Source organism: Apus apus, chromosome 4 (genome assembly GCF_020740795.1).
Source record: "Apus apus isolate bApuApu2 chromosome 4, bApuApu2.pri.cur, whole genome shotgun sequence".
NCBI classification, from domain to species: Eukaryota; Metazoa; Chordata; class Aves; order Apodiformes; family Apodidae; genus Apus; species Apus apus.
The window spans coordinates 5,817,350-5,843,458 of NC_067285.1; the positions used below are offsets into that span (position 1 = coordinate 5,817,350).

At 40.1% G+C, this 26,109-nt stretch overlaps 1 protein-coding gene across 2 annotated transcripts; it reads right to left on the reverse strand.

Annotated features, from left to right (window-relative positions):
- Positions 1 to 336: 336 nt before the first annotated feature.
- On the reverse strand, positions 337 to 26,057 carry SEC23IP (SEC23 interacting protein). 2 transcript variants are annotated; one of them, XM_051620116.1, is made up of 19 exons: positions 25,831 to 26,057; positions 22,073 to 22,596; positions 20,526 to 20,721; positions 19,834 to 20,027; positions 19,442 to 19,531; positions 17,552 to 17,672; positions 17,181 to 17,270; positions 16,452 to 16,593; positions 15,220 to 15,428; positions 14,150 to 14,268; positions 13,372 to 13,542; positions 12,895 to 12,990; positions 12,522 to 12,722; positions 11,760 to 11,915; positions 10,941 to 11,043; positions 9,486 to 9,671; positions 8,402 to 8,564; positions 5,358 to 5,458; positions 337 to 2,101 (listed from the first exon to the last, which is right to left on the reverse strand). In XM_051620116.1, the coding sequence occupies exons 1-18, from the start codon at positions 25,985 to 25,987 to the stop codon at positions 5,377 to 5,379; spliced, it is 3,000 nt and encodes a 999-aa protein (XP_051476076.1). In that variant the 5' UTR covers positions 25,988 to 26,057; the 3' UTR covers positions 337 to 2,101; positions 5,358 to 5,376. The 2 variants fall into 2 exon arrangements, with proteins under 2 accessions (XP_051476076.1, XP_051476075.1); XM_051620115.1 differs by having other exon boundaries at positions 337 to 2,107.
- Between the last annotated feature and the right edge of the window lie 52 nt (positions 26,058 to 26,109).

Below are 26,109 nucleotides of genomic sequence, written 5' to 3' on the forward strand. Positions count from 1 at the left end.
TCTCATAACAACTTCTCTGCTCCAGCTGGTCCTCATTAACCTGCAATTTCCTCCTGTGCATCCTTCCCTTACAACCTAAGCTCTGTGCCAGCCAGGGTCCCTCACGCAGTAACACTTCTCACACACCCATAACATGTTACAGCTCCTCAGTGCTGCTGTTCCCTCCCAGGGGCTGCAGCACAGCCCACCAGCTTTGCAGAGAAAGCAGAAAGTGAACAAGGCACCACAGAGCTCCTTAGGCACATTCATCAGATTATTCAGTGTTGCACAGAGTTGATCAACAGAACTGTACAACCTTCCACTCCACGATACTTCAGATGAAAAGGAGGCCAGAGGTTGTGGTTTGCTGGTTTTTATTTTATATTTCTTTAATATATTATTTGTATTCTAGCTAATAAAGTAGACATAAAGCTTAGAAAACATGGTCCTCAGAGGTTAATTTATAAAGATACAAATACAGTTATTTTTGGATAAAAAGTTTCCTTTGGCAAACTTGCTCCCCAGAAAGAGATGGACTTGGATTAACTACAGCAAGTAGTTTGTAAATCCCAAGGTGTAGTGACTACAGGGAGGCAGTGAGAAGATGTCAAGAAAGCATTTGGTCTTGAGAAGCCTAACAGGAAAATCTTATCCTTGTCCTCAACTATCTAAGGTGAGAGTACAAGAGAAGTCAGAGACATTATTCTTGAGGATGCACAGATAAAGGACAAGAGGACACACACATATACACAAGCTCCATCTGGGAAATTCCAGCTGTATATTGGAAAAAATACTGCAATCATAGTAGTCAAACATTAGAACAGGATTTAGAGAGGTGAAGGATCTCCATCCTTGAACAAAGCCCTAACCCTGCCTTAAGCAGGGCAGTTGGACTACGTAACCTCTCCAGAGGTCCCTTCCAACCTACTTTCTGTGATGAAATACAAAACTTTGTTGTAAAGACCCACTGGAAGCAAAGTATTTTTAATTATAATAACCAAAATATATACACAATAATGTGTATTCTACATATATCAAGAAAAAAAAAACCCCATACTGCATTTCAAAATTCATTTACTGCAATAACAGAGGCAAATAGTCAGTAGTAAGGTTAAGTCACTAGAATTAAGAAATGACAATTTGCATGTAAATTGAAGCCAGAATAAAGCCACAGAAGCTCAGTATTCAGAGACATGGACTCATAGGATTTCACAGTAGCCAACCCATCTCAATTTCATTACATGGAAACAAGAGTCTGGATTGTGGATCTGAATCTAGATTATTATCTAGTACCCATAAGTTTCAGGATCATCTATTTACATTTACTGATTTGAGATATTAAAGTGTAAGGTCAGGGTAAATATTTTAGTTCTCACAAACGCAGCCTAGTTGCACTAAAATTACCTTAATTATCAGACCAAAGTATTATTTTTAAATTGATCTTCATTTCAGGACATGTGAAATGTAACAAACTTTTAACATTTTCAGAGTCAAAGGTTTCTTTTTACTTTAAAAAAAAACAACAAACCAACTCACAGAAGAACTCTTAACAGAGGCTTAAAAAAGTCTTTATAAAATAATCTCCATCACACTTACAATAGTAAGAAAATTATTCTGATTGCTAGTTTTTAGTAAATATGAACTGGTTTATGTATTCAAGACATTTATTTTTTAAAAGGTGGCCCAACAGATGTGTCAAGAAAAGCAGACTGCTGCTGTTTCTCCAGTTTTTTTCATAAGGACACTGTCTTGATAGACAAAGCATGTTTGACAGCCAGCTGAGATAGGATAGCTAAAGGAGAGAAGTAATGATCTGCATGCCAACAAAACCTTCCTTGGCAATCACTTGAGATTGGCAACTGTACAATTAAGCTGATTTAATATCAAAATTGTGTCATTCCTTCCATCTCTTGAATGACAGTGCTGACCACCTCAAAATTTAAAAGTTTGCTTGAAGTGACACATGAAGGTAGAATCGGAGCAAGTTCTGGGCTGGTAGAAAAAAAGTCTGATGCTTATCCTGTCATCTGGTATTTTCATCAGCAGTTACCTTCATCATCATCACTCTGAAAATACTAGATGTTCTTCGGAGCATTTTTCACCAGGTCTGCTGGAGCAACAGCTGCAGCTGTGCAGAGAAAACAGAACATGCACATATGGAAAAATACAAAATTGATCAAGCTTTTTATCCCTGTAGTAGTACTGATAAAATTATATATGCCAACATTCCATTTCAAGAGGTTTCAAATAGATCTAAAAATTCACACATGTTTTTCACACATTTTTTAATAGAATAAGCTCCTGAAATAGATTTTTTTGTGGACACAAATTGGCAGTCACACTTACAACCAGAAAGAGCTCACAATAATTGTTCACAGGATGTCATTCACTATCCATTTTTAAGTAGCTACTAGATTCTTTAACTTATAGTAATAAATTATCCTATTCTGTTTAGAGAAATAAAGATGCAATAGTTTCTACATCTGAGCTTTAATGTGCCAGCCTATTCTGCTCCCTCACGGGAACCTCTAAGAAGAGCTGTAAAAATAAGAATAATATAGACAGAGTGTGTAGCAACTTAAACAAATCTCATCATCCCAGTGGCAGATACTCCTGTGAATCTAACAGAAAGAAAAAGATTGTAACGGTGGCTACATTTTCCCAAAGAAGGAAAAAATTCTCACTTGCCAGAGCAAATTAAAAACACCTTAGCTTTTTCAGTTTCCTTTCAACCAAGTTACCAAAACTGATACAGGAAACCCATTTTCCAATGCATGTGTTAAAGTTGTCCCAAGCACATCTTTACATTGTTTATATTAAATCCTCTGTTATTGTTTCACAAAGAACAGCTTCAAGATGATCTAGAAGAGCTAAATCCAGTTACTCATACAGAATAAAGTAGAACTCAAAAGAATTTTTCATACCATTGGTACTATTTTGTCAGTGAGTAGAAGGAAATAGATACTGGTAGATAGTCACCAATTTTAAGTGCAACCAACTCTTCTCATATGAAATTTACATTACCTATAGATGTCAAAGAACACAAAACCCTCCCAAGACAGAACACTACACAAACATGCTCTGCAGCAGATGCTGTGCACCAACACTCTCCCTTCTTTGCTTTCAAAATTCATCCTCCATATGATAAAGCACAGTGGCCACCTTAGAGCCTCTTCTGCTTTTAAGAACATCCTTTGGCCAGCTCCCCCCACCTCTCCGAGAGAAAACGTTCAGCTAATTCAGACCAGGGATCAAACTGAACATCCAGCTCCTCCCTTAGCTTGCCTCTGTTAAATTTTTATCTATTCTTATCTCCAAAATTAACACAGTCCCCAGGAGATGAAAGGGACCTGCACTGGCCAACAGCACCGTAAGGATCAACATTCCTGAGAAGAGGTGAGGAGGCTAGTGAATCCTGCCTCTTCCCATCTGCTGAAAGTCAACACCATGAAACAGAACTGGACAGGAAGAGGTAGCTCTGCACAGCACAGCAGGGAAGTGGTCAGGTCCCAGCATTCAAATCAATTAACATGAAAATTATGAAGAGGGCACCCAGAGCTACCTTTGGCATTTACTCTTTCCCTTGAGCAGCCCACAGAGAGAGGCTGTTTCTTCAGATAATGTACTTTTAGATAGGTAAATGGATGTTGCTGCCACAAGCACTGCTGGATAATCCATTACTACCTTCATGCTGCCACACTTCGCATTTGAAGGTCTTAAAAGAAAATTAAAAAAGAAATTAACACTGGGGAGAATTTTCCTTTTCCCTACTGCCAGACTTACACAGTAGGATTGTATACAACATATGGAGAGGCATTTCTTCTCACACAGTAAAGATCCTGGTCTTGCAGTGTGCAGCCTTCCTAAGAGACCATCTGTCATTACGTGCATCCCCATGGGCTCTGTCTGTCCTCCCATCTAAGCCTCTGGGATCTGTAACCAAATCTCAAATGCTGTTCAGTCAAGCCACTGCTGAGAGGAGTTCTGAGCAGTTCCTGATGGTATTACGACCACACAGACACCCCTAACTGTGCCTTGTTGCATGTGTTGCATGATATCCTGCTAAACCATCCTCCAACTGTAGAGTTCTCAATGAAAAATACAATAATCCCAGTGTCCGCTGAACCCAAACAACAAACACACTTCCAGCTTTGTGGTGATAAAATAAACACATAACATCCCCTGCAGTGAAAGTTCTTTCTGTTGCAATAAACTTCATATGACTTCACCCTAAGTGCTGAAACTTAGAGACAAAAATTCTGTAACTATGACTTCAGAGTGTCCATAAGCCATGGTGGTAAGTGGAACACCACTGCCAGAGCTGTGCAATCACTGCTGCCTTCTTATTATTCTCTAGCTGTCCTTCAAAAAAATGCATTTGATCAGCTATGACATTTCATTTTAAAAAAGAGATGCTATCAACTGACCATCAGAAGCATTCTGTTACAAAAGACTACTAAAACTGTATGGTAGTAAAGATATCTAGAATATTTCTGTGAAATGTCAAGTATGTCTCTTCATACTGGGTATTTATGTACCTTGACATTATCAGCTCTTCTGGAAAACGCAGAAATACATCAGAAACCATCCTGCTGTACAATCCCAAAAAGGTAATGTGCGTATCTCTTCCTTCTTGCCTCTCAAAAGAGCCTTTTCTATAACATCCAGTGATGCAAACTGGTGCAATACAGATCCTCAGTAAGGACACACAAACAACTCCAAGTATTTTTCATATCCAAGATATTCAATTCTATTTTATATTTACATTTCCTTCCAAAGGAAACCAACTTCCGTGCTGTATGGTTTGACTTATTCTAGTGGCATTCTTGAGCTATACAACAATCATCAAATTCTGGCATATATAGAGGTCTCATTTAGTACTTAAACACTGATAGTGATTAACACCTTCTTAGGAGAGAAGTGACTTTTTTCCAGGCATACATGTGCTCAATTGCAAAACCAACACTACAATGTGCACATTATAACACTGGAACACAGATGGTGTCCTTTTATCAACTGCACTGTAAAGGGAATTTCATCATATCCAATATCACAGAGTTTTCCTACGCTTGAACATACACTGACCAATTCAATTGGGAAAGAAACAAAAGTTAATTTTATTTATTTATTTTACTTATTTGTATGGGTAATTATTACCCCACAGCAAAACCTCTAACATCAGATATCTTTTGGGAAAGAAAGGGGGGGGGAAAAACTTCATGACTTTCCCTGTATCTAAGTCTAGAATATTTTTTCCCATGAAAATGACACTTTGCAGCTGCCTACTTCATAATTTAATCTTCAAAAGGGAAAGTAAAGACGTCTGAGTTGCAGTTGAATTTGATAGAAGTACTTGAGTTATATTAGGACAAACTTACAAATTTATGCATCTATACATCAATGTTGTGGCTGTTCAGGATTTATATTCATAGTCCTGTATATTTCTTTGAGAAACAGCAAGGCAGTGTCTTCAGAGCCCCTATGAATTTAAAAAAAAAAAAAAAAAGAAAAAAGTGTTATTTTGGTATGGTCCATGTTCTAACTCATGTAAGCCACACTTCTTCTCATTCCAGCTCTCTAAAAAGTTTGCACAACCTATTTGCCCTAGCAGTTACCTTTCTGGAACATGGGCTTACCTCTACCAGCCTCCTTTGGGCTACAATTCTTTATTAATTTTGCATGATTCCTGCCATCAGCCCTAGCTATGCAGTTACCTTTTTCTACTGCATTTTGCCCCTACTCTGTCCTCCCTAATTTACCATGGCTGCAACCTGCAATGTCCTTCTCTACCCACTTCCTCCACGTTACTCATTTGGCTTAAATCGCCTCAAATAATCCAGCACTTTTTGTCTACAATGGGCTCCTGAATATATTCCATCAGGATACATTCTACTTGACAAGGCTTTCTTCTTTTACTTGCACCACTGCATCTACTAGCCCAAAGTCAACACTCAGCTTTGCCAGTTTCATCAACAATATTCTAATTCTTCTATCCTCAACTGGCTGGCACTTCCTTGAACACAGACTACAGTAAATATTCACAGGCTTCCTCTCATATGATTTACAGATTAACACAATTCAAGTGCCATGTTTCCAAGTTGGTGTTTTTCCTCCTCTTTTCAAAATCAAAACTTCAGACTATCTGAACTTAAATTTAACATGAGAGACTTATGTTTTCTTACTTGCCTATGAAGTGTTACTTAAACACATGTAACCAAGCCAAATATAAACAAGTAACAATAGCTGTGAAAAAATAACAAAGTTAAACAGGCAAATTTTAACAAAGCTCCAGAGCTGCAGGAGCTGTTGGATAAGGGTAGCTTCCCAGCTTTTTAAAAGAAATGACACATGGAGAGAGCAAAGAAGATTTAGACTTTCAGAACTCTGATCTTCCAAATGTGAGGACCACCATTTACAGAGTTAAACGAGCAAGCTCAGGGACTAGGGATATTTTTCACTATTGACCCCAGAGACAATAACCACATTTCTAGGTGGTCTCTGCTACTGCATGAGCAAGCAAACAACATTTTAGGTTTTCCCCACCATCCCCCTCCAAAAAAAATCCCAAAAACCCAACCAACCACAAAACCAAAAAAAACCTTTCATATTTGGGTCATTCCTCATCGTGCTTATCTTCCTTACTCTGAATGACAAAAGAAAAGCTTGAGTAGCAAGTTTTTAAGAAGCTGGCAATTCTCGGCTGCCACCTTGTGGAGAAGAGCCCCCAGATCCTTCAGCTCTACCCACCAAGCGTCACTGTCACCGCCGGGTCACCGGCTGCTGGGGAGTCCTCAGCCTTGGTAACCCCTTCTCCAGCACCTACTGATCTTTAACAATATAAGTAAAACTGACTTTAATAAGATCCTTCCGGTCATGCTTTCAATTCCATATCTTAACCTCTGGAAAAAAACTCCTAAAATTATTAGCTACTGAAAATTAAAATCACCAAAAACTGTCTAGAGCAAAACTTGTTCAGCACCTGCTAATCTCGAAACAAGAGACTAGTATTTTGCTCACTGAAAGATATATAAAAAAGTCACTCCTTCCTCACCAACAGCATTTTGCACAGCTCACTAACTGATACCCCAGCTTGCCTGCTGCATAGAGGTGTGCTCCGTCCTGTTGCCAAACACAGTGGACGCATCCTTTGTTCTACCATTTCACAGCTCTTGCATTTTTGTCTGTGCTTAATTTTATGACAGTAATAAAATGCATATAATGACATACCAAAAAAAAAAAAAAGACCAATTCATAAGGGCAAATACAACAGGTCAATAGTTACTGCTGTTCCTACAAATGAGATTACCTCTTTCTTAATTTGAAACCCATGTACACTTAGAAAAAGTAAATCCACATCCAGGTAAGGTAATGGTGCACTGCAGTTCTGACTACAAGATGACACCAGACTCTGCTTCTTGTTATACACATTGTTCCACAGATGAGCAACCACTGTACCCTCATGGTAAATCATAACCATCCAAATTTACAGGAAGATCCATCCACTATGCCTTTTTTCTTCCTTTTTTTTTTTGTTAATCTTCAATAGCAGAGCATCAATAATCAGCAATTTCATTCCAACATGGAGTTTCACCACATATTGTAGTCTAATACAAGTCCTTCATTAATAGTTTTATTCAAAATTTGTCAAAATGCTCAGAGCTCTACTTGTTCTGAAAATTATGGTAGCTAAAGGTGTGTGTTTTGAGTGTCAAAGTTCAAGAGAACAGTATGCCATGTCTTTATTGCAAACTTTGTTCTACCAGAGAAGTCTGAAATGAAATTAGCCAGTAGTGACATCTAGGTGTGACACCTTGAGACTGACATTCCTGGACATATATACTGTTTACCTTAGTATTCACATTGTCTCAATTACAGAACAGGTGAGCATCCTGAGTATAACAAATTTACCTTTACCCTATGCCTGCGTGGGAAGGCAACACCTTTCCAAAGAGGAGGCCATTTCAGAATTAAGTGATGAGGACCTCGTATCCAAGCCTGCAGTCTTCTATTCCAAACATTTCAGAGATTACAAAGACCCAGAAAGCTCAGGTCTCCTAAATCACAGGCATCCACATCAACCACCAGGACAACTCCTATTCTGCTACCTTTCTAATTGGTTGGTCCTTTTGCAACGTTTAGTTTGTTAAATAGCCTATAAAATAGATTTGTGTATATAAACCCAGTTTGTGGCTGTTTTTTTTCAAAACGTACTTGAAGTGAAACACTAGGGCACGATTTTTGAGTTTTCATCATAAAATGCTCAAGACAGGAAAGATTATTCTAGTTATGATCACGTAAGTCATAGGTAAATAACAAGACAGTAGAAGTAAGACAAATGGTAGGCCTGTCACTACCAACATTTAAAGATAAACAATTATATCAGAAAATCAGTATTTATAGAATCACAAAAATTTCCTCTTACCAGTAGCACAAATGACTCTGTAGAGCAAAAAGGTATTCATTGAAGCTTTCTATTGGTTTTTCTTGCAGAACATAATCAATACGACGTCCTCCATTTAGCATTCCAACCCTCCCTAAAAAATCTTCATCTTTTGGAGGGTCTGGACTTTCAGTGATCTTCTCAGCTAAAATTAAAGAGCTTAAGATTTAAACGACTTCCAAGCACAGCCTGCTTGACTGTAAGCAAGAAATACTGCCTGTTTTCTCTGCTGTAATTTCCAAGTGCTTGCAATAGGACAATACTAACAGCCTCGACTGACTAGCACACCACTGCATAATTCAGATTGGTTACTGGAACTATGGTCTTATTTCTTTCATAAAATGTTAAACAGTTTGAAAAATAGCTCACATAAAGTAGTGGTGGGGCAATTTCTTCAAAAAGCCACTTTTTATACATAAGACAGATCCAGTCATTCCACCAGGGAATAACCTGAAATAATGGATTTTTACATTCACCTTGCACAGAGTCAATCACTACCCTCAATTCAAATTAGAAGGAATGTTTTGTCTTTATAAATACAGACAAAGACACCATTATTCAACACTAACAGATAATTCACAACTGGGAAGCTTGCCCATGGTAGCATGAGAGGTAATATTTTATCTGACTTATGTTATTTTTCCTCAACTGCATTTTTTTCTGTTAGAGAATATACTTAAATGCTTCTTAGCTCATCCCAAAATATCAGCAGAAAACTACCAAACAGAATAAATCTCAAAAAATACTTATTTGTATTTAATTTGCCCTGAGAGGAAAGAAAACACAACTGATTTAGAAACCCTTTCTTTCAACAGGAAGTTGAGAGGTTATACAAAATCAATCCTAAAACATCCCTCAACAGAAACTGCTAACTTTTCCTTTGCAAAAGCACCAGAAAAATGCAGCAGTAGATCTTACATGTAATACTCTTGCTGAATACTCCAAAAGCACAAAGGCCTCCTCAAAAGGGTCAGGAAAATCAATAGCAAGCAATCTCTAGGAAAGTCAAGTATCTGCTAGTTTGGGATTGATGAGTTGTAAGAAAACCAATACTGTGACCACATACCTTCTACCACTTGCTTTTCCTCCTCCTCTTTAATTTGGTGAGCTACTTTCTCCAGTTCTGCTTGTAGCTGAGTTGAAGATGTATGAGCACGTGCAAATTCATTAAGGGTCTGCCATGCACTCTTCAAAGAGCTAATAAAACCCTGTTTCAGATCAGATCCCATACGAGAGAGAGAGTCTTTCAACTCTAAAAAATAAATACAAGAAAATCACCATTGTAGAAGGATTTAAAATTATAAACTAAAACCAGAATTATTAAATCCTGTTAAAAAAAACCTCCCCACTCATTTGGAGAAATAGGCCTGCTACATCATGAAAGTGTGTTTTGTGCTTCTCTATTCCATTTTAAAAGATTAGGTGAAATGTGATTCATACACAATTAATCTCTCGCTGTATAGGTCAATGAATTAATACCCACTAGTACAGGGAACAGTCCAAAAGCTTCTAAGACCAGAAGGGTCCAGAAAACCAGTACACAGGCCAAGCCCTCAGTATCATCACCACCTGCAATCACTCCTAGCATCCTGTACTAAAGGAAAATATAGAGAGACTAGTTTCAGAATCCAGCACAGCAGGAGAGACCAAAGGAGCTCCCAGTGTCCTGCAATAGCAGTGAATGTGGAGAAACACCCCAGGCAACACCCCCAGCCTGTAGTTCTGCTAAAGCTCAGTAATTGTCTCACCAGTAACCAAGCTGACTGGTGAGAAACTAAATAAGGGAGAGTTCTCCAAAATAACTGCTTAGAATCACATGGGTCACATCACGGCTCACAACTATTCCACAGAACATTCAACTACATCAAAGAAAAACCAGTAAACAGCAACAGACCATATTTTTCGCCTTTATTACACATTCCTTCTGAGAGCTGTAACCCAAAACATTCCTTTCCTAGTTCAGGAAAGCAGACTGGTTCTAATGTACCATGCTAAAGCACAGAACCTGCAGAATTTCTCCATCCAAGTGCCTGGAGACAGGCTTTCAGGAGGGCTCTGTGAACTTTTACAACAGTAATATCAGCAACTGTATAGTAAAACTGACTTCCCTTGTTAAATTTTACATACTTAAGTACAGCACCTTGATCTGATGTGCATATGTGAGCAACTAAATCCAGTCCCTGCTGGCTAAACACTTCATGGTGGTCATTAGGGACAAGGTAAATGAAATCAGGAAATTCTGATTCGCATCATCATATTACATTAAGGAGAAAAAGTGATGAACAGCAATTTTAAAATGAAACACTGATAATTAGAAGCTTAAATCTGGAGGAATTACAATTATCTGAATGCAACTGTGAATGCCCAGCTTAGGGAATGGGAGGAATCCCCTCTGATGTTTAGGAAAAACATGCAGATATTCAAGAACATTCATTAGTCTCTTGAAATTTTACAATATTCTAATGCATCCAATGAGTTGATTAGGAATGAGATCCATATATGAAATAAGTTTTCTTTTTACCCAGATGAAGTCTTTTTCTGCCTTTATGATGTGGAATAAGAACTGGTTTTAAATCCATGTCTTCAATGATCATTGGTTCTAATCTGTAAGCTACTGGATCAAGCTGTTAAGAAACAACACATTGACATTCATTATCACATTTCAGAGAACAAAAAAAATCCCTATTTATTATTAATAGACACACTTTTTAATTCTGTTCTACTTCAGCTCAGAGAAACTCAGTTCAGGACCACTTAGTTTAATCATAAGGCTAAGCAGGTTCATTACCTAGTTAGATCTTGTTCTAATACAGACAGATTCGGAGAGGAAACAACAGTAAAAGAGCAGTAAAACTGTCTTCTATCAACATATCACTGTTCAATTGTCAAACAAGATGGGACAGAAGAGGACAAATGTATTGGATGCACTATGAAGCCTCTAAGGATTTCTAAATTTCCCAGAATCTAAACTGAAAACTCAGAGAAGTTCTGTAAATGGATCAAGTACAAACATTTCACAAAAATCTACAAGAGATGCTTGAAATTAATGGGGGGGAAAAAATGTTCTTTAAGCTCTGAAAACAAACAAGGCAAATATTAAGCTAATTCATACCTAGGATGCTAGGTATGGAACCTACAGTTCCTGCTTCACTTCTGAGTAAAGACCTCAAATACTGAAATATGTATTTCAGTTGGATAATTATTTTTTTTAGAAAAGAGTGTTTTGGGAAATCTACGTAAGAGAACAGGAGGTGTAATTATCAGAGGTTAAAACTTAGTATTCTGCATTGTTGTCATCTGCATCAACTAAAATAAAATCTCCAAAGTACTGGTTACTCACTGGATGATAAATATTGAAGAAGCCCTTGCAGGTAGGAAGCCTGTAGTTTTCATCAATCTTCTCCACACCTCTCACAGTAAGAAACACACCAATAGGAGAACCAAGAGCAAAGAAAATATCTGGCTCAAAGTCCAATGCACTGTAAACCACAGAAACCTACCAGACAGAAATCACACACATAATGTCTCAGAACTGCCAGCTAGTTAATATAATACTTAGTTAGGAAGGAAAACCAAGCTGTGCCTAAGATCAACCACACGCTTGCAGGAAGCTTCAGCTGCATTGCTCTCCTCCATACTAATATTATATACATTTTAATACTATAATTTTAAAATGCTTTTCTTAAAAAAATTGAAAAATTCCCAATAAAAATAATATTTAAAACTAGAAGTCTCCGAGGACCAGTTTTTGAGCTGTTTGAGGCAAACCATGTAACAGCTACCATGTTAAATGTAAAACCAAAGAACCATTCCATATGATGTCATTCACACAGTTCTGCTTCTGAAACAGAGAACCATGTTTACAGCTCACTCACTTACAAAAGAAAAAATTAATTGTAATGGCATCCTTGTGAAAATCAGTTTTGCTTTTTAGTAGTCCAAACCACTCTTCCAGCCCTCCCTCCCACCAAGAAGTTCTATGTAAACACAACTTTTATACAAACATCAAAGGACGTAGCACAGTCACGGATATTAACAAAACCAAACCAAGAAAAAGGACAGCACTCTTCCAAACAAATCATTCCAATCTCTGGAGTCTCACCTGGCCAGTTCCAACTTCAAAATACTGATAGTCAATGTTCACAGAAGAAACAGATGCACCAACTGGAAGCTTCCTCTTTGAGTGCAGCTGACCAGACTCTGAAGGGGAGACAGAAGACTCTTTTGCTTTCTGGGCATCTTCTTGAGTTTGGAGTGTGGCAGCCAGCACTGCTTTCTTTTCAGCTACTGCTTTCTTTTGTTCCTTTTGAGACAAATTTCAAAACCAAGGGGAAAAAAGAAAAGTTTATTTCACAGTTGTCAAAATTCCTTTAATATATCCATGTTATCAGGGATATTAATGAGTTACTTCACAGCAAGGAATTAATTACATTTGCTTAACAACTTCTTATTTCATTCCTGAAGAGTCTATTTACCTGCTTGGCTGCTCTATCTTTCACAAAATTAGCTATTTTCTTTCTTGGTCCAAGAGGTATCCCCATTTCCTTCAGGTCATCAACTGTACACATGACCTAAAAAAAAAAAACAAACACACACACATCAAAGCATACTTCACAACTTTTCTAGTAACATATATAATTTCTTATTTGCAATGACTTATTAATTAGATAAGACATTTTACAAAGCTCCAGAAATTACATAGGAATGAAAATGGCATGACATCAAGTGCCCTAAAGTAACTGAGAGGAAAAAAGCAAGACAAAAAAAGGCACATAACATTTATAGTCTTCATGTCAGACAATTATCTTACCCCTTTACAATGCTTCATGACTAATGGTACACTAAACTCAAAGAAAAAAATAAACCAACAAAACCCAAAAACAAAACCAAAAAAGCCCACAAAAAATCCTCCAACATAAACCTCCAACCCTGGCAAGTCAACGTTATTGTACCAGAGACTCCATGTCTATTTTCTCCTTTTCAAATACGTTTGCATACTCCGACAAGCTAAGCATCTCCAGAGTCTTCTGCAAAGTAGGAACATCATCATCTACTTCAGGCTCACAAAGATCATCACCAGAAGTAGTGACTGAGGAGCCCAGGGAACTGGTATCTTCAGTTATCTTAAAAAAACAAAACAGCACAGGAACAGAATCACATCACCTAACAGTGACAAGCCAATATGCAGCAAGTAAATACAAGTTTAGTTACTCTCTCTTAAAACCACTGTAATCTAAGCTTTGTAAATTTGTGCTCATTTTTGGTAAAGCAGGATACTGATTTTCCACTCATAATACATCAGAAAATTATATATTTAAAATTATGAAGAGAAGCAAAAGGTTTCTTGAGCTTTTCAACACTCAAAGGTATTTTCTTTTTAATCATGAAACAACAGGTCACTCACTTTAGCCAGAATGCAGACAGATTCTTTCTCTCTCACACATCTCCCCCACCATTCAGATACAGTTAAGACCAAATTACATGTTCACAAGGGTCAAAGCTGATGTTCATGATCAAATCCCATTACTGGCCTACTTGGAATTTGAGAGAGATGCAAAGAGTTCATCCTGACAACTGACAATACTTACAGAAGAGCACATTTCCATTAACTTGTTAAAATGTACTATAAGAACTCACAACCAGGTTTCAACTAATAAATTCTGAAAACTTAAGGAAAAGTTACTGAAGATATCAGACCTATTTGCCTGGAAAGACTAGCATCCAAATTACCTGTTTATCATGAACAGCCACGTCCTTTACAGTCCCATTAACTCCAGAGAATGGTCCAGTATCTACTGACGAAGCCAAGTCCTTCTGGTTTGACAATATGTCAAACAGAATTAAGGAACCTGGAAACAGGAATTAAAGTGGCCTTGGGAAAAATGTCAGATTTTCCTGTCCCCAAATCCGAAGCAAGATTTCTATGCAATAGTAATAGCAATGTATAGATTAATCAATAAAGATGGCTGAATTAAAACTAAAATACCCACTTACTAACATGAACATCATTCTCAGCAAAAAGCCAATTTTTCTTTTTCCCCCATTCATGTGAAATTGGTTTATGATTCACGTGAAATAGGCTATGATTAAACTACCTTTACTTAACCATCTTAGGACAAGAGTCCTAAGTTACATCTGGACATCCGCGGAGGTTTAGTTTTTAGGAAAAGCTTCTTTACAAGAAAGAGTTACTAAGCACTGGAATGGGCTGCCCAGGGAAGTGGTTGAATCCCCATCCCTGGCAGTGTTTAAAAGAAGTGGAGATGGGGTGCTTAGGGACATGGGTTAGCAGTGGGCTGGAAGAGCTAGGTTAGCAGTTAGGTTAGAGGTTAGATTGCATGATCTTACAGGTCTTCTCCGACCTGAATGATTCTATCATCTTAGACTGCTTGCCAAACTGCAGGAAAAGTACCAGACCTAACTAGTATGTCACAAGCCTTTGCAACACTTATTCTGTGTTTCAAAAATTATCTTACTTTTACTGATTGGGGTTCTAAGACACAGAAGTTAAGCACCTAAGAGACACCAGACAACCTGTCAACTTTTAAACACAAATTGGACACTAAGCTTTCATGAAGGAAACTAAAGCAGAGGGGTGTGAAACACACGCATGCATGAAGTATTAACCTCCCAAAGCTTTATAAACCTAGTTCCTGAGACATGCTTGACTTCTAGTCAGCTGTGTTCTGGAAGACAGCCATGCCCTGTCAGCTCATTTTAGCCTTATGCTTAATGAAGATTTCATTTCCCTTAGCGTAGGAATGTTGGTTTTACCCCAAACCAATTGCTTAGCTAATTACCTAAACTGTGCCCAGCCACAGAGACTCCTCCTTTGAAGTCGGGGTTGCGACTCATGAACAGGGCATACAAACGGTTCATTTCCAGCCCCACTTTATCCACGATGGTCTGGCAGTAGGTGGGGCTGTTGTAAAACAGGATGTCCAGGAGCGTTTCATTGGTGAAGTGCCGCAGGCGCCCGATGCTCGGCAACGTGATTTTTTTTATGTTCCTGGTAAAACAAAACCACCAGAAGCATGAATGTCTTTAAAGAAACACAGGTAACAACTTCTCTGAGTTTCGAAATGCCAGGTAGTAGGACTGCAGTGTAAATACTCCAGATATGGTCTCTGCAAACACCAAAACAATATCTGTTCTTCTGGCCTCCTTGCATACGCAGACATCAGTGCTATCTGCTGACTGTGCATATTTGAGAGAGACACAACTTCCTTTTTTCTCTGCAGGCTGAAGGGATGCCTGAAATCATCTCTTCTCTGTTCCAACACTTCTCTCTTATAGTAACAGGGAAGTTTTGTGAGCAGATTGGTAAAAGGGAAACAGAAAAATAACTCGCTTATAAAAACTGAAGGTAAAATTGAAGTAACAGGCAACATAATACTCCCTTTTTGGAGAAAAACCCTGGCATCACCATCTGCCTGCCTGGAGTTGAGACAGCTGCAATGGAATTGCTAGAGAAATGAGACTGCCTTAGCTAGTTAGCATTGCTTGGTTTGATTAAGTGAATGGAGATCTTCACTCATGATAATGCAGTGTTCAAACGAGAAAAGAAGACTAAAATCCTAGGAAAGCAGTATGGCTCAACTGAGGGAGAACAGTCTGGAGAACATCAGCATGTGCTCTAAGGGGTATGGGTTGTGCCCTTGCAATTTCTGCTTCCCCATCTTTGAGCAAGACAAAACAGTCCGAAATGTCAAGCGACAGCACAAGCATAAGCACCAAGAAGTTATTTTTAAATGGATTTTTAAATGCTGCAATACTCCTACCCAAATACAGATACCTTGCTTAAAAAATAAAAAAATATTAGCTCAACTGCCTAATCATAATTCAGGTACTACGATAGGACTGGACAGATATTTTTCCCTCTGCTCTCCATTGGAATGTTTATTTAAAAAAATTAGCAATTCCCTTCTGTAACTCAACCGTAAGAGCACATTCACTTCTATTTTTATCCACTTTACAGAAACTGTTAAGATGCAGTTTGTACAACATTCACAACATTAAACAATACACTCACCTGTCTACCCCTGTTGCATCTCCATGCAGAGAACTATGCCAGTGAACAGGGAGGAATTCCACCCTGCTCACTTTACGTTCCTCTAAAGATTTCTTAAAGTGAGTCTGCAACAACTTCAGAGAAACAGTCCTAAAATCATCAACTACAGAGAAGAAGAGTAATGAAAACCTGACACCAGTACTCAAGTAACACACAGTTACAAATTTTCTTCTTTTTCCCTCCCCTCTCCAATTTCAGGCATAGCCAAAATATAAATGAAGGAAACTGCAAAGCAGAAAAGTCTCTAACTATAAAAAAGAAAAAACTTGTATGTGGATTTTCCAGCAAGCTTCTATTTATCTCACAATGAATGCATTTTTATGCCATGACCAGACACGGCCTTCTCAATTTACTTAGTTTAAAAAAAAAAAAAAAAAGGGGGGCAAACAAAACCACACCCCACACACAAACTACACAAAGTAAACCCATACACTCACACCAGAAAAAACCACACCCCAAAGCCAAACCACTTTGCAAGTCTAATATTAATAACCGTTAAAGCTGCAAGACTGACAAAAGACAGATTCTGCTTTTGGGAAAAAAAAAAAAATAGGAAAAAAATCCTATCAGAAACTGAACTTCTTAACATTAGATACTTGAGGTTTTTTTTAAGAAACTCTGAATAAGATACAGAGACCCACATTTACACAGTTAAAAATATGACTGCTCATTGAACAGGCAAAAACTCACCACATTCAACAATGCTTCTAAATCTCAAGTCACATACAGGACCTATGCCATGAACCATAAATACCAGATGGTCAATCTGGGACATTTCTCCTGTAGAAAAAGAAAAAAAAAAAATCAGAATACCTATATATACTGTAGTGGTGTTTGACAAACCTTATTACATAACTTGGTTCAGGATATAACATAACCCCCAGGACTCCTTTGATTAAAATAAAACAAAACCAGATAACCTCTTTCAAGCTGCTTAGACTGAGGAATAGGTTTAGTCTTTAGGCATGAACAGTCCATTGCAGCTCCACTCACTAGGGACCAACTTCTGCACAGGAACAAACAGCACTTAAGCTGCAGACCCAGGTAGAGTCATCACGTACCATCAGGAATTTCATCGTGGTCATCATCAATTCCACGCTTCACTACCCTCGGTCTTGCCTGACCATCTTGAGTGGTGCCCCATTCATCTGGTGTGGCAGAAGGTTGGAACTGAACTATGACCTGAAAAAAAAACACATCGCCCAGTTATAAGCAAAAAAAACCTTCTCACTCATATTGGCAGTCTGAAAGCATTGCATGGTTTAACACCTTTTTGTTTGATTGCTTTACCTTGCAACTGAGACTCAGCTGTGTTCTTCAGGCAGCACACGTGGAAACAAAGCCTCAGAAAACCCAAGGGCTATTCCCTATGGCAGCAACAACTTGACTAAAACTAGACTCCAAAATAACTTATAGTTTTCGTAAGTGTGAAAAGCAACTGGGCAGCTTAAACAGTAACCACTAGTTGAAGAAAGAGGCCTGCTCAGTGATTCTTAACAATTTTAACTCCTCAGACAAGGATTATTCAAGCTCCTCTTTCCTAGATTCCCATATCCCCTCTTCCTTAGCAGATTACGGTTTCTGTGAGGAAACTGAAGACTGCCTCTATTCACAATTACCCCATCATGAGGAGGAAAAAAAAATAAAAAGAAAAAAAAGCACAGTGCCTTCCAGGAAAGGACAACAACATTCAAAGTAGCCCAGAAATCCTAGAAAGTGAGGAAATCAGTAGTACAGCTGCTGCTAAGACTCAATCTGACTCAGTCCAAGCTCATGGCACCAAGTGGTTTAAGTGTTCCTTCTCTAGGCTATTAATGGACAAAAGCCCTTAACCAGCATTAGTAAGTGCTTAGAGAGGGGGAGTAACTGTGATCCTTTCTGGTCCTTGGATTATTTATTTGTTACTGCATCTGTGATAAGTGCATAGTTAAGAGCACTGGTTATTAAGGCTGAAGTCCACAGTTTAATCACAAGAGGCTGTTAGCAGAGTATTTATAACAATAAAGCTTTAAAAGTTATTCTACTTTCTCAAGGCCTAAAAATAGTTGCAGTGGAGTATTTCTCATGGCTCAAATACACAAACTGATTACCTATAGTTAGATTAATGCTCTTCCCCACATGGAACCACAGAATAGTTCAGGTTAGAAAGGACATTTAAGGGTCCATTCCCCCTGCAATGAGCAGGGACATCTTCACCTAGATCAGGGTGCTCAGAGGCCTGTCTAACCTGACCTTGAATGTTTCCAGGATGGGGCACCTACCGCATCTCTGGGCAAACTGGACCAGTGTTTCACCACTCTCATGGTAAAAAAACTTCTTTTAAAAGTTTGTCCTCATCTCTGTCCCTACTTCTGACGCAGCCCAGAATATGGTTGGTATGCTGGGCTGTGAGTGCACACTGCCAGCTCATGTCCAGCTTTTAATCCACCAGGACCTCAAAGTCCTTCTCCATAGAGTTGTTCTCAATCCCTTTGTCCTCCAGCTTATATTGGTATTAGGGATTTCTCCAACCCAGGTGCAGGACCCTGCACTTGGCTTGTCAAACCTCATGAGGTTCACAGAGGCCCACTTCTCAAGCTTGTCCAGGTCCAGAGGCATGTCATCTGAATGAAAGCTCTTTGTTTAAATTACCTTCCATTTGGTACAGACTGAGGTTAAGCTCACTCAAATTGCATCTAATTTGCTGCCAATTACACTGGCAAATGTCAAAACATTTACTATGTAAGACCTTCTTCATCTCAGGTCTCAGAAAGCTTTATCTTTTAATCACATGACAGCCATTGAAGCAAGCAGTTCGGTGTTCCATAAACTATCATCTTTAATGCACACATTCCAAACAACCCACAACTACAGTTCAAGCAAGACTAAGACTGCATTCAATTTATGCTTCCATCCATCTGTTCATTCATGCCTAATGAATTCTGTTAGAACAAATTGCCAGAATCTATTACCTTGGGATTATGCATAACAATTGTCTCCCCGTTTGGGAATTCAAGTCGTCGATGCCATTGATTTGTAGTTACAGCCCTTTTATATTCTGCCTGAAACAGTAAACAAGTTACATAGAGTCAGTATGCCTTCTCAGACAAACTATTTTTTGGCCTTGTTCATCATCTGTCATGTTAAGGTTATAATTGACATAGCTTTATTTACACAGAAGTGTCACATGACATACTACATAAGTTGATTGTAGGCCACGGGGGTGCAGGACCTATACATGAGCAACGTGGCCTTCCAGCCACTCCCCTTTCCAGGATTGGCTTATTTATGTTGCAGAAAGTACATTCTGGAAATCATTTTCATGAACCACAAAAAAGTAAGTTTATGTAAAGGTAACACTCACCTCTAGCTTATCACTGAAGTCCTCAGTGTAAGGAATAAACCGACTGTCCTTGTCTCCTTTATAAAACCACATGCAGCGTCTCACTTCAGAAGGCTCCTCTTCCCAGTAAACTGCTTTCCTTACTCTGTCATACAGGAACACATCATAGCGTCCCCCATCAGTGCTCAGCACCACGCTCTCAGGATCAGGCTGGACTATGACACAAAAGCCACACAGTTACAGCACTGACACAACCAGCCCTCCTTCTCTCCTGCCCCGGCCCAATTCGCTTCCCTGACAAACGCTAGGTCATTAAGACACTATGGAAGAGAAGCTTCATAGTATCAGGCAACCACTGTGTTGCTCCTAAAATGTCTCTATATGCTCTCTACCAAATAAAAAAGCCTGTGAACAACTCCCAGATGTGAATATTTATTCCAGAGCTGACAGAGCTTAACAAAAAGGCAAACCAAGGCACAGATAACGAGGAGTTCTATGTGAAAATGCAAGATACACCTTAACACTGACTGCATGAACCCACAGATAATGCAAGTGAATAAATTAGGTGGCACAAAACACATTTTTAAGAGATGTATTAACATTACTTATTACTGCCATGTAACACTATTTCATACACAGGTGACCTTAATACCTTCCTTCTAGTCCTTTTGTTCACCTCTAAATAAGATACAATTAAGATTTTCATAACATACCAGAATTATAGACTTCCTCTAGCTTTGCAGAATCCAGAATGCTGAATGGCATCCATATCTGCTTGTCCTCCACCTCCTTACAGAAGAACCAGTGGGGCTGAACTGGCTCATATTGGTTCTGCAGCAAAACAGGAGGTGCCTGGACCAGTGGACCCGCAGGCCTGGTAGCTGGGAGCTGTGACTGAGACTGTGGAAACTGAAAATACATACGAGTTTATCGCCTCAATCTCACATAGTTTTTGAAGAACTGATCTGTATTTTGCTACAGAGAACACCCCAAGTCTTAATGTTCCACATTTTTTCTCCCAAGAACATTATCTTTCATTCTAAAACTGTTATAGATAAGTTGTCCACTTTATTATGTTTTTGAAAAGTTACACCATGATTTTCGTTCCCACAAATACTGTTAAAAACTGTTGTGGTCTAGCACCTTGATTACCTAAAACCAGTAAAATCTGAAACAATCCCTTCACTTTTCAAAACTCAGGCTGAGCTTATGTCTTACAGCCAACCAATGTGACAGGAAAACAAAACCATGATCTTCTCATTATTCATTTATACATAACTACATCTTTGCACAAAGATTGTCCATTTTAACAAGTCTCTTCCTGCAAAGTGATCAGGATGGGCAGATTTCAAACTCAAAGGTAGCCTCAGTTATGCAAGAAAATGAACTGATTTTGGAAGGGACTACAGTCCACATAAAGCTGATTTCACACAAATTATACAAAGATGAGTTAGTATAACTAAAAGCAAATGATGTCAGCAGTTAACAACTGTTCTAGCTGACATTTTTTAAAAAAATAAACTAAAACATTATACAACATATAAAATGAAGCAGAAGTCCTGAAATTCTTTAATCTAAAACTCCAGATTGTTCATGTTCTACAGCTTTTGCTGTGTTTTTTTTGTCATTATATAGTCTTTCTATTCTTTATTCACAATAGCAGCAACATAGCAATAGCTCAGGGAAAATAAAACCATTTTTTTCTTCTTTTCAAGGAAAACTTGACAGGTTATTACCAATCCATTTGCATTCTTTTCATAATGCCTTTTGAAGGTAAGGAAGAATGGAGATAATGTTTTACATCACACAAAATCCTCAACTGATGTGTTTCAAAAGGTTTGCTGACAATCTGTGTGATTTAGATCATAAATCCCAAAGAGGCTGGCTTCACCAGCAAAACCAGCTTGAAAAGAGAATTTTAGCCCATATCTAAGAAATGGCTGAATGACCTGATATGCAGCAGAGGCACCAACAATGCAGCAGCACAGCTGAAATGACAGCAAACTCAGTAAAAAAGAGCAACAGAACTTCACAGCCTGGCTTTGTTTCTGATGCCAGAGGCTGATGTAGCTGCAGCCTCAGGGTAACCTCACTCCAAAGATCAGGGTGTTTTCCTAAAGAAACAGTTCTAGGCCAGTTGTAGTGAAAACATTTTCCTCTCAGGAAAAGCTTCAGAAGAAGATAAAACAGGCAATTCAAAGAGGAAAGTGACTTAAACTGTTTTGTTCTGGCACCAGGACATCAGGAATTATTTCTATACCTGTGTCAATGCCCCTGGAGGTGTCTGATACATCTGGACCGGTGGTACACAGGACGGGGGGGGAGCAGGCGCGTGACTCTGCTGCAGCTGCGGTGGAGTGAGGTAGGGGTTAGCTCTGCTGCTCAGCGTGGTGTGCCGGTAGGGGTTATATCCCTGCTGAGATGTTCCCTGGGGAAAAGCAGAGGCATTTGCAGGCGGGGGACAGCTCTGCTGAGGAGTCTGATAGGCCGCGATCCCAACCTGGGAAGCAGGTGGCGCAGCGTGAGAGGACTGCGTCCCGGGAAGGAGTGGGGAGAAGGCGTTTTGCCCATCCTGTGACCCATGTGGAAGTGAAGGTGGAGGCCTGGAGAAGGCTGGTCCTCCAACAGGCGGTGCAACAGTTGTTAAGGGTGGCTGCCCAATACTTCCGAATGGATCGCTGCTACTGGGGACTTGGGAGAAATAGCTGAAGGTCTGTGGCGGGTTGGGGCTGGCAGAAGTCTGACCCAAGAAGCTGTCCTCTTCACCAACGTCTGCAGAATCATCTGCAACAACAAAAAGATCACTAGAGATACTGTGAGAGGTTCAAACCCCTTAGTGTGCGCAGTCAGCATGTTCTGTAATATCACCAGCTGTTTCCAAACATCTGTTGGCCCCTATGGAGATGAAAGAATTACAAAGCTTACACATCCTTGACGATTAGACACACCATAAAATGAAATAAAAGATAACACATCCTCAAGAGCATCTAAAATGGTCTGTAAAAGTCACCCAGTGTACACATATAAAACAACAAAAATTAAAAATCTAAAATAACAGACCAAAGTATGGCTGAAGTCAGAGCCTTCCCAAGAAAAATAGGCAAAGATACCTGCTTCCTGGGCACTAACATCCCTTTCAGTTTCCTTTATGTCTGCCAAATGCAAGAGCAGCCTTGGTTCACTTCCCTTCACCAGGAAAACAGTTACCAAGCATAGGAATTCATGTTCTAGTTTTTAGAATTCCAAGATCAAATTCAAAAGTAGTGCTTAAGGACATTCCCAAAAAGACCAAACCTACTGGTTAGGCAATCCATTCTCACTGCTCCTTGTACCCTTGCAAGCTTTCACATTTGACTTGCAAGGTGGCCACAATTCAACAGCCCAACTCACTTAATGAGCAAGACTTACTCCTGTTCTCTCTAAAAACTCCTACTCTAGACTGGCACAAGAGCTAAATCTCTGGGGCAAAAAAATAATCCCTCATTCTGCCCAATTGCAGGAGAGGGCTTAAAAAGGTGCAAAGCCATGACTGCCCTTTCACATCGAGAAAATACATAAACCAGGTCCTGGTCCATCACAGTTTACTGCTTTGGAGTGATCCAGTAACAAGTGAGGAGAAAAGCAGTTTGACATGATCATAGATCTTGCAATAAACTCAGTTAAACCTGGGATGGTTTGAGCATCACCACCTGCTGAGGGAAGAGCAACTTGCAAGCAGCCCACACAATCTGCTGAAGTCCTAACAGTGTTGTAATCTGCTCTGGCAGTCAAATAATCCCCAGGCTGTGGGGAAGAAATCACAGAGCTATCAGTTCTTCTCTGCTACTCAGTCCCCAGCCAAAGACGGAGACCAAACAACTCTGCAGCTACACCAGCCAATAACACAGAGTATCAAGGGAGCACAGGGGAATCCACAGAAAAGCCTCCCTAGGAAGCTGCTGTTCTAATTAATTCATCAAAAAAGAAGCAGCTGCCATGATTAAAAAGAACTATTTAAAACACTTTTTACTAAGTAGTCTTTTCAGATGGTGTCAGTCTGAGGCAAGGATCACCTACACTCATACATTTCTTACTTTCACCGACAGCATCTTATTTCACTTTGATGAACAAAACCCAAAACTGAAACATGTGAACCAGCAGATAAAGAATACCAAAACCATTTCTAAGAGATGACCACTATGAAGTCAGGCCTATGGGTTACCGCCCAACTACAAGGAGAACAGCCGTTAATACTAAATAAAATGTCTCAAACTCTAAACAGTAACATTCTTTCCAAAATACCTGAAGCAGAGCAGGCAACTCCCCTCACCAGGTCAGATCACTATAAACATGCAGCAATGTGCTGAAGGGTGTTCAAGGCCTTTACTAAATGCCTGCTGACAGAAGACATGCTATTCTCCAATTTCAACTAGGTTTCAGAGGTTTACTCTAAATGTATCTTCTCTTGCAAAATGAGGTTGACAAAAGTCCTGTGAAAACAAAATTTCTGCATATATACATGCATACACACGCAGTCCTCCAACACATTACTATTTCTACTTTTGCAAAAACTGGAGTGTACAGTTTTCACACACAAGGGCAGTGTTCTCCCCATATACAAGACAGCCTTTCTTCAACAGTGATCGTGACAAGCTCCTGTATGTCCCTCCCTAAATAAGCCCTTAGCTGGTTGCTCACAGACTGTCACCAGACAACCACAAGTGACACTAGTTCACTTCCTCCTCATTGGGAACACTCCTCTCAATCGACAGCAAGTATATTGGTAACTTCACCCACACATGAGCCAGACAACGTGTCTTCTATCATCAAGCTGCAAAGCACTAAACACTCATTTAATAAACATTCTTGGAGACCCAACAAATTTGTGACAGCAAAGAGCTTCCTAATGCTGTCTGTCTGATGTCAAACAATTCCCAAGATCAATCCGTATTACATCTTACACAATTTAAAATTAAAACTCAAGAGCTTGCTCTTTGCTGCTTCCAGCCAATGATTCAAGATGCAAATTGCTCTCCACAGACAGACCCCTGTGACTCCTGGTGGGTGCAATGGGCCACAGAAACGGAACACTTAACTGGACGGGAGGTTTACTGGGACAGACAGAGAACGTGGCACAACCTCTGGTACCGGAATTCACTCCAGTTGCAAAACTGCGGATCTTCATCTGATCAAATTTTAAGTGACACGGACCCAAAGAAACGTGGGGGAGCTCGAAAAAAATGTTTCAAACGGCCAACATTTTGTTAAACCTACAGATACGTACTCCACTGGTTTCCAGCTATATTAATATTTATCTAAGATAAAACAGCATTGAGGTAGTCTTGGAATTTGGACTCTACGTGTACCAATATAGAAAAATTTAAAGTATCTGATGCGTTTCTACTGCTGAGGGCTTTAACCTCAGACTGAACGTGTTTTCAGAAAAGTCCACTCCTTTATCTGGAGCAGAGCATCCGATGCTCAGCTGCGCGTGCATGCGTCTGGAACGCCGTTAAGGCTTTGGAAGGAAAGGATATTAAAAGGAAAGGATATTAAAAACCACGGTTGTTTCATTAAGGAAATTTAAGGCGCCTGCTTAACGTGCTATTGTCACACAGAGAAAAATAAAAACAAACAGAAGGTAACACGGAAGGGCAGCTTAAGAGAAGGGAAAACACCGAGCACACTCCTGAACGCAGGCACCGAAAACTTGGGATTGGCGACAGAAACCCGCGAACCGAAAGCACTGAACAACCCCCCCCTTTCCTTGGGCACAGAACTGAAGCCCCAGGCGTTAAAGCGGGGCAGCCTCGAGCGGCCGGTCCCTCCTGAAGCACCAACCCCGGGGCCGCCGGCGGTGACAACCAGGGCAGGGAGAAAAACAAATCAGGGTCTAACCGAGGTGTGGCGGGCCCGGAGGAGCCGCCCGGGCCCGCAGCACCCCCGGGCAAGCCCGGCTCGGCTCCTCAGGGCTCCCGCCGACCCCACAGCCCGTGGGCTGTGCCCTCCCTCCCGCACCCCCCCGGCCGCCCTCCCTACCGGCCGCCAGCAGCGCGGGGCCCGGCGGCACGGCCGGCGCCTGGCTGACTGGAATGAAGGGCACGGTGAAGCTGAACTCGGTGGCGGAGGAAGAGAAGAGCAGGTTGGTGGTGGTGGTGGTGCCGGTGCCGCCCGCCCCGGGCTTGGCGGCCGCCATGGCTGCGCCGCGGCCACGTCCCTTCCCCCGCGGCCGCCCGGCCCTTTCCGCCCGCCTCTAAGATGGCGGCGCGGCCGGACGGCGGGTCGGGGGGAGGAGGAGAAGGAAGGAGGAGGCGGGCC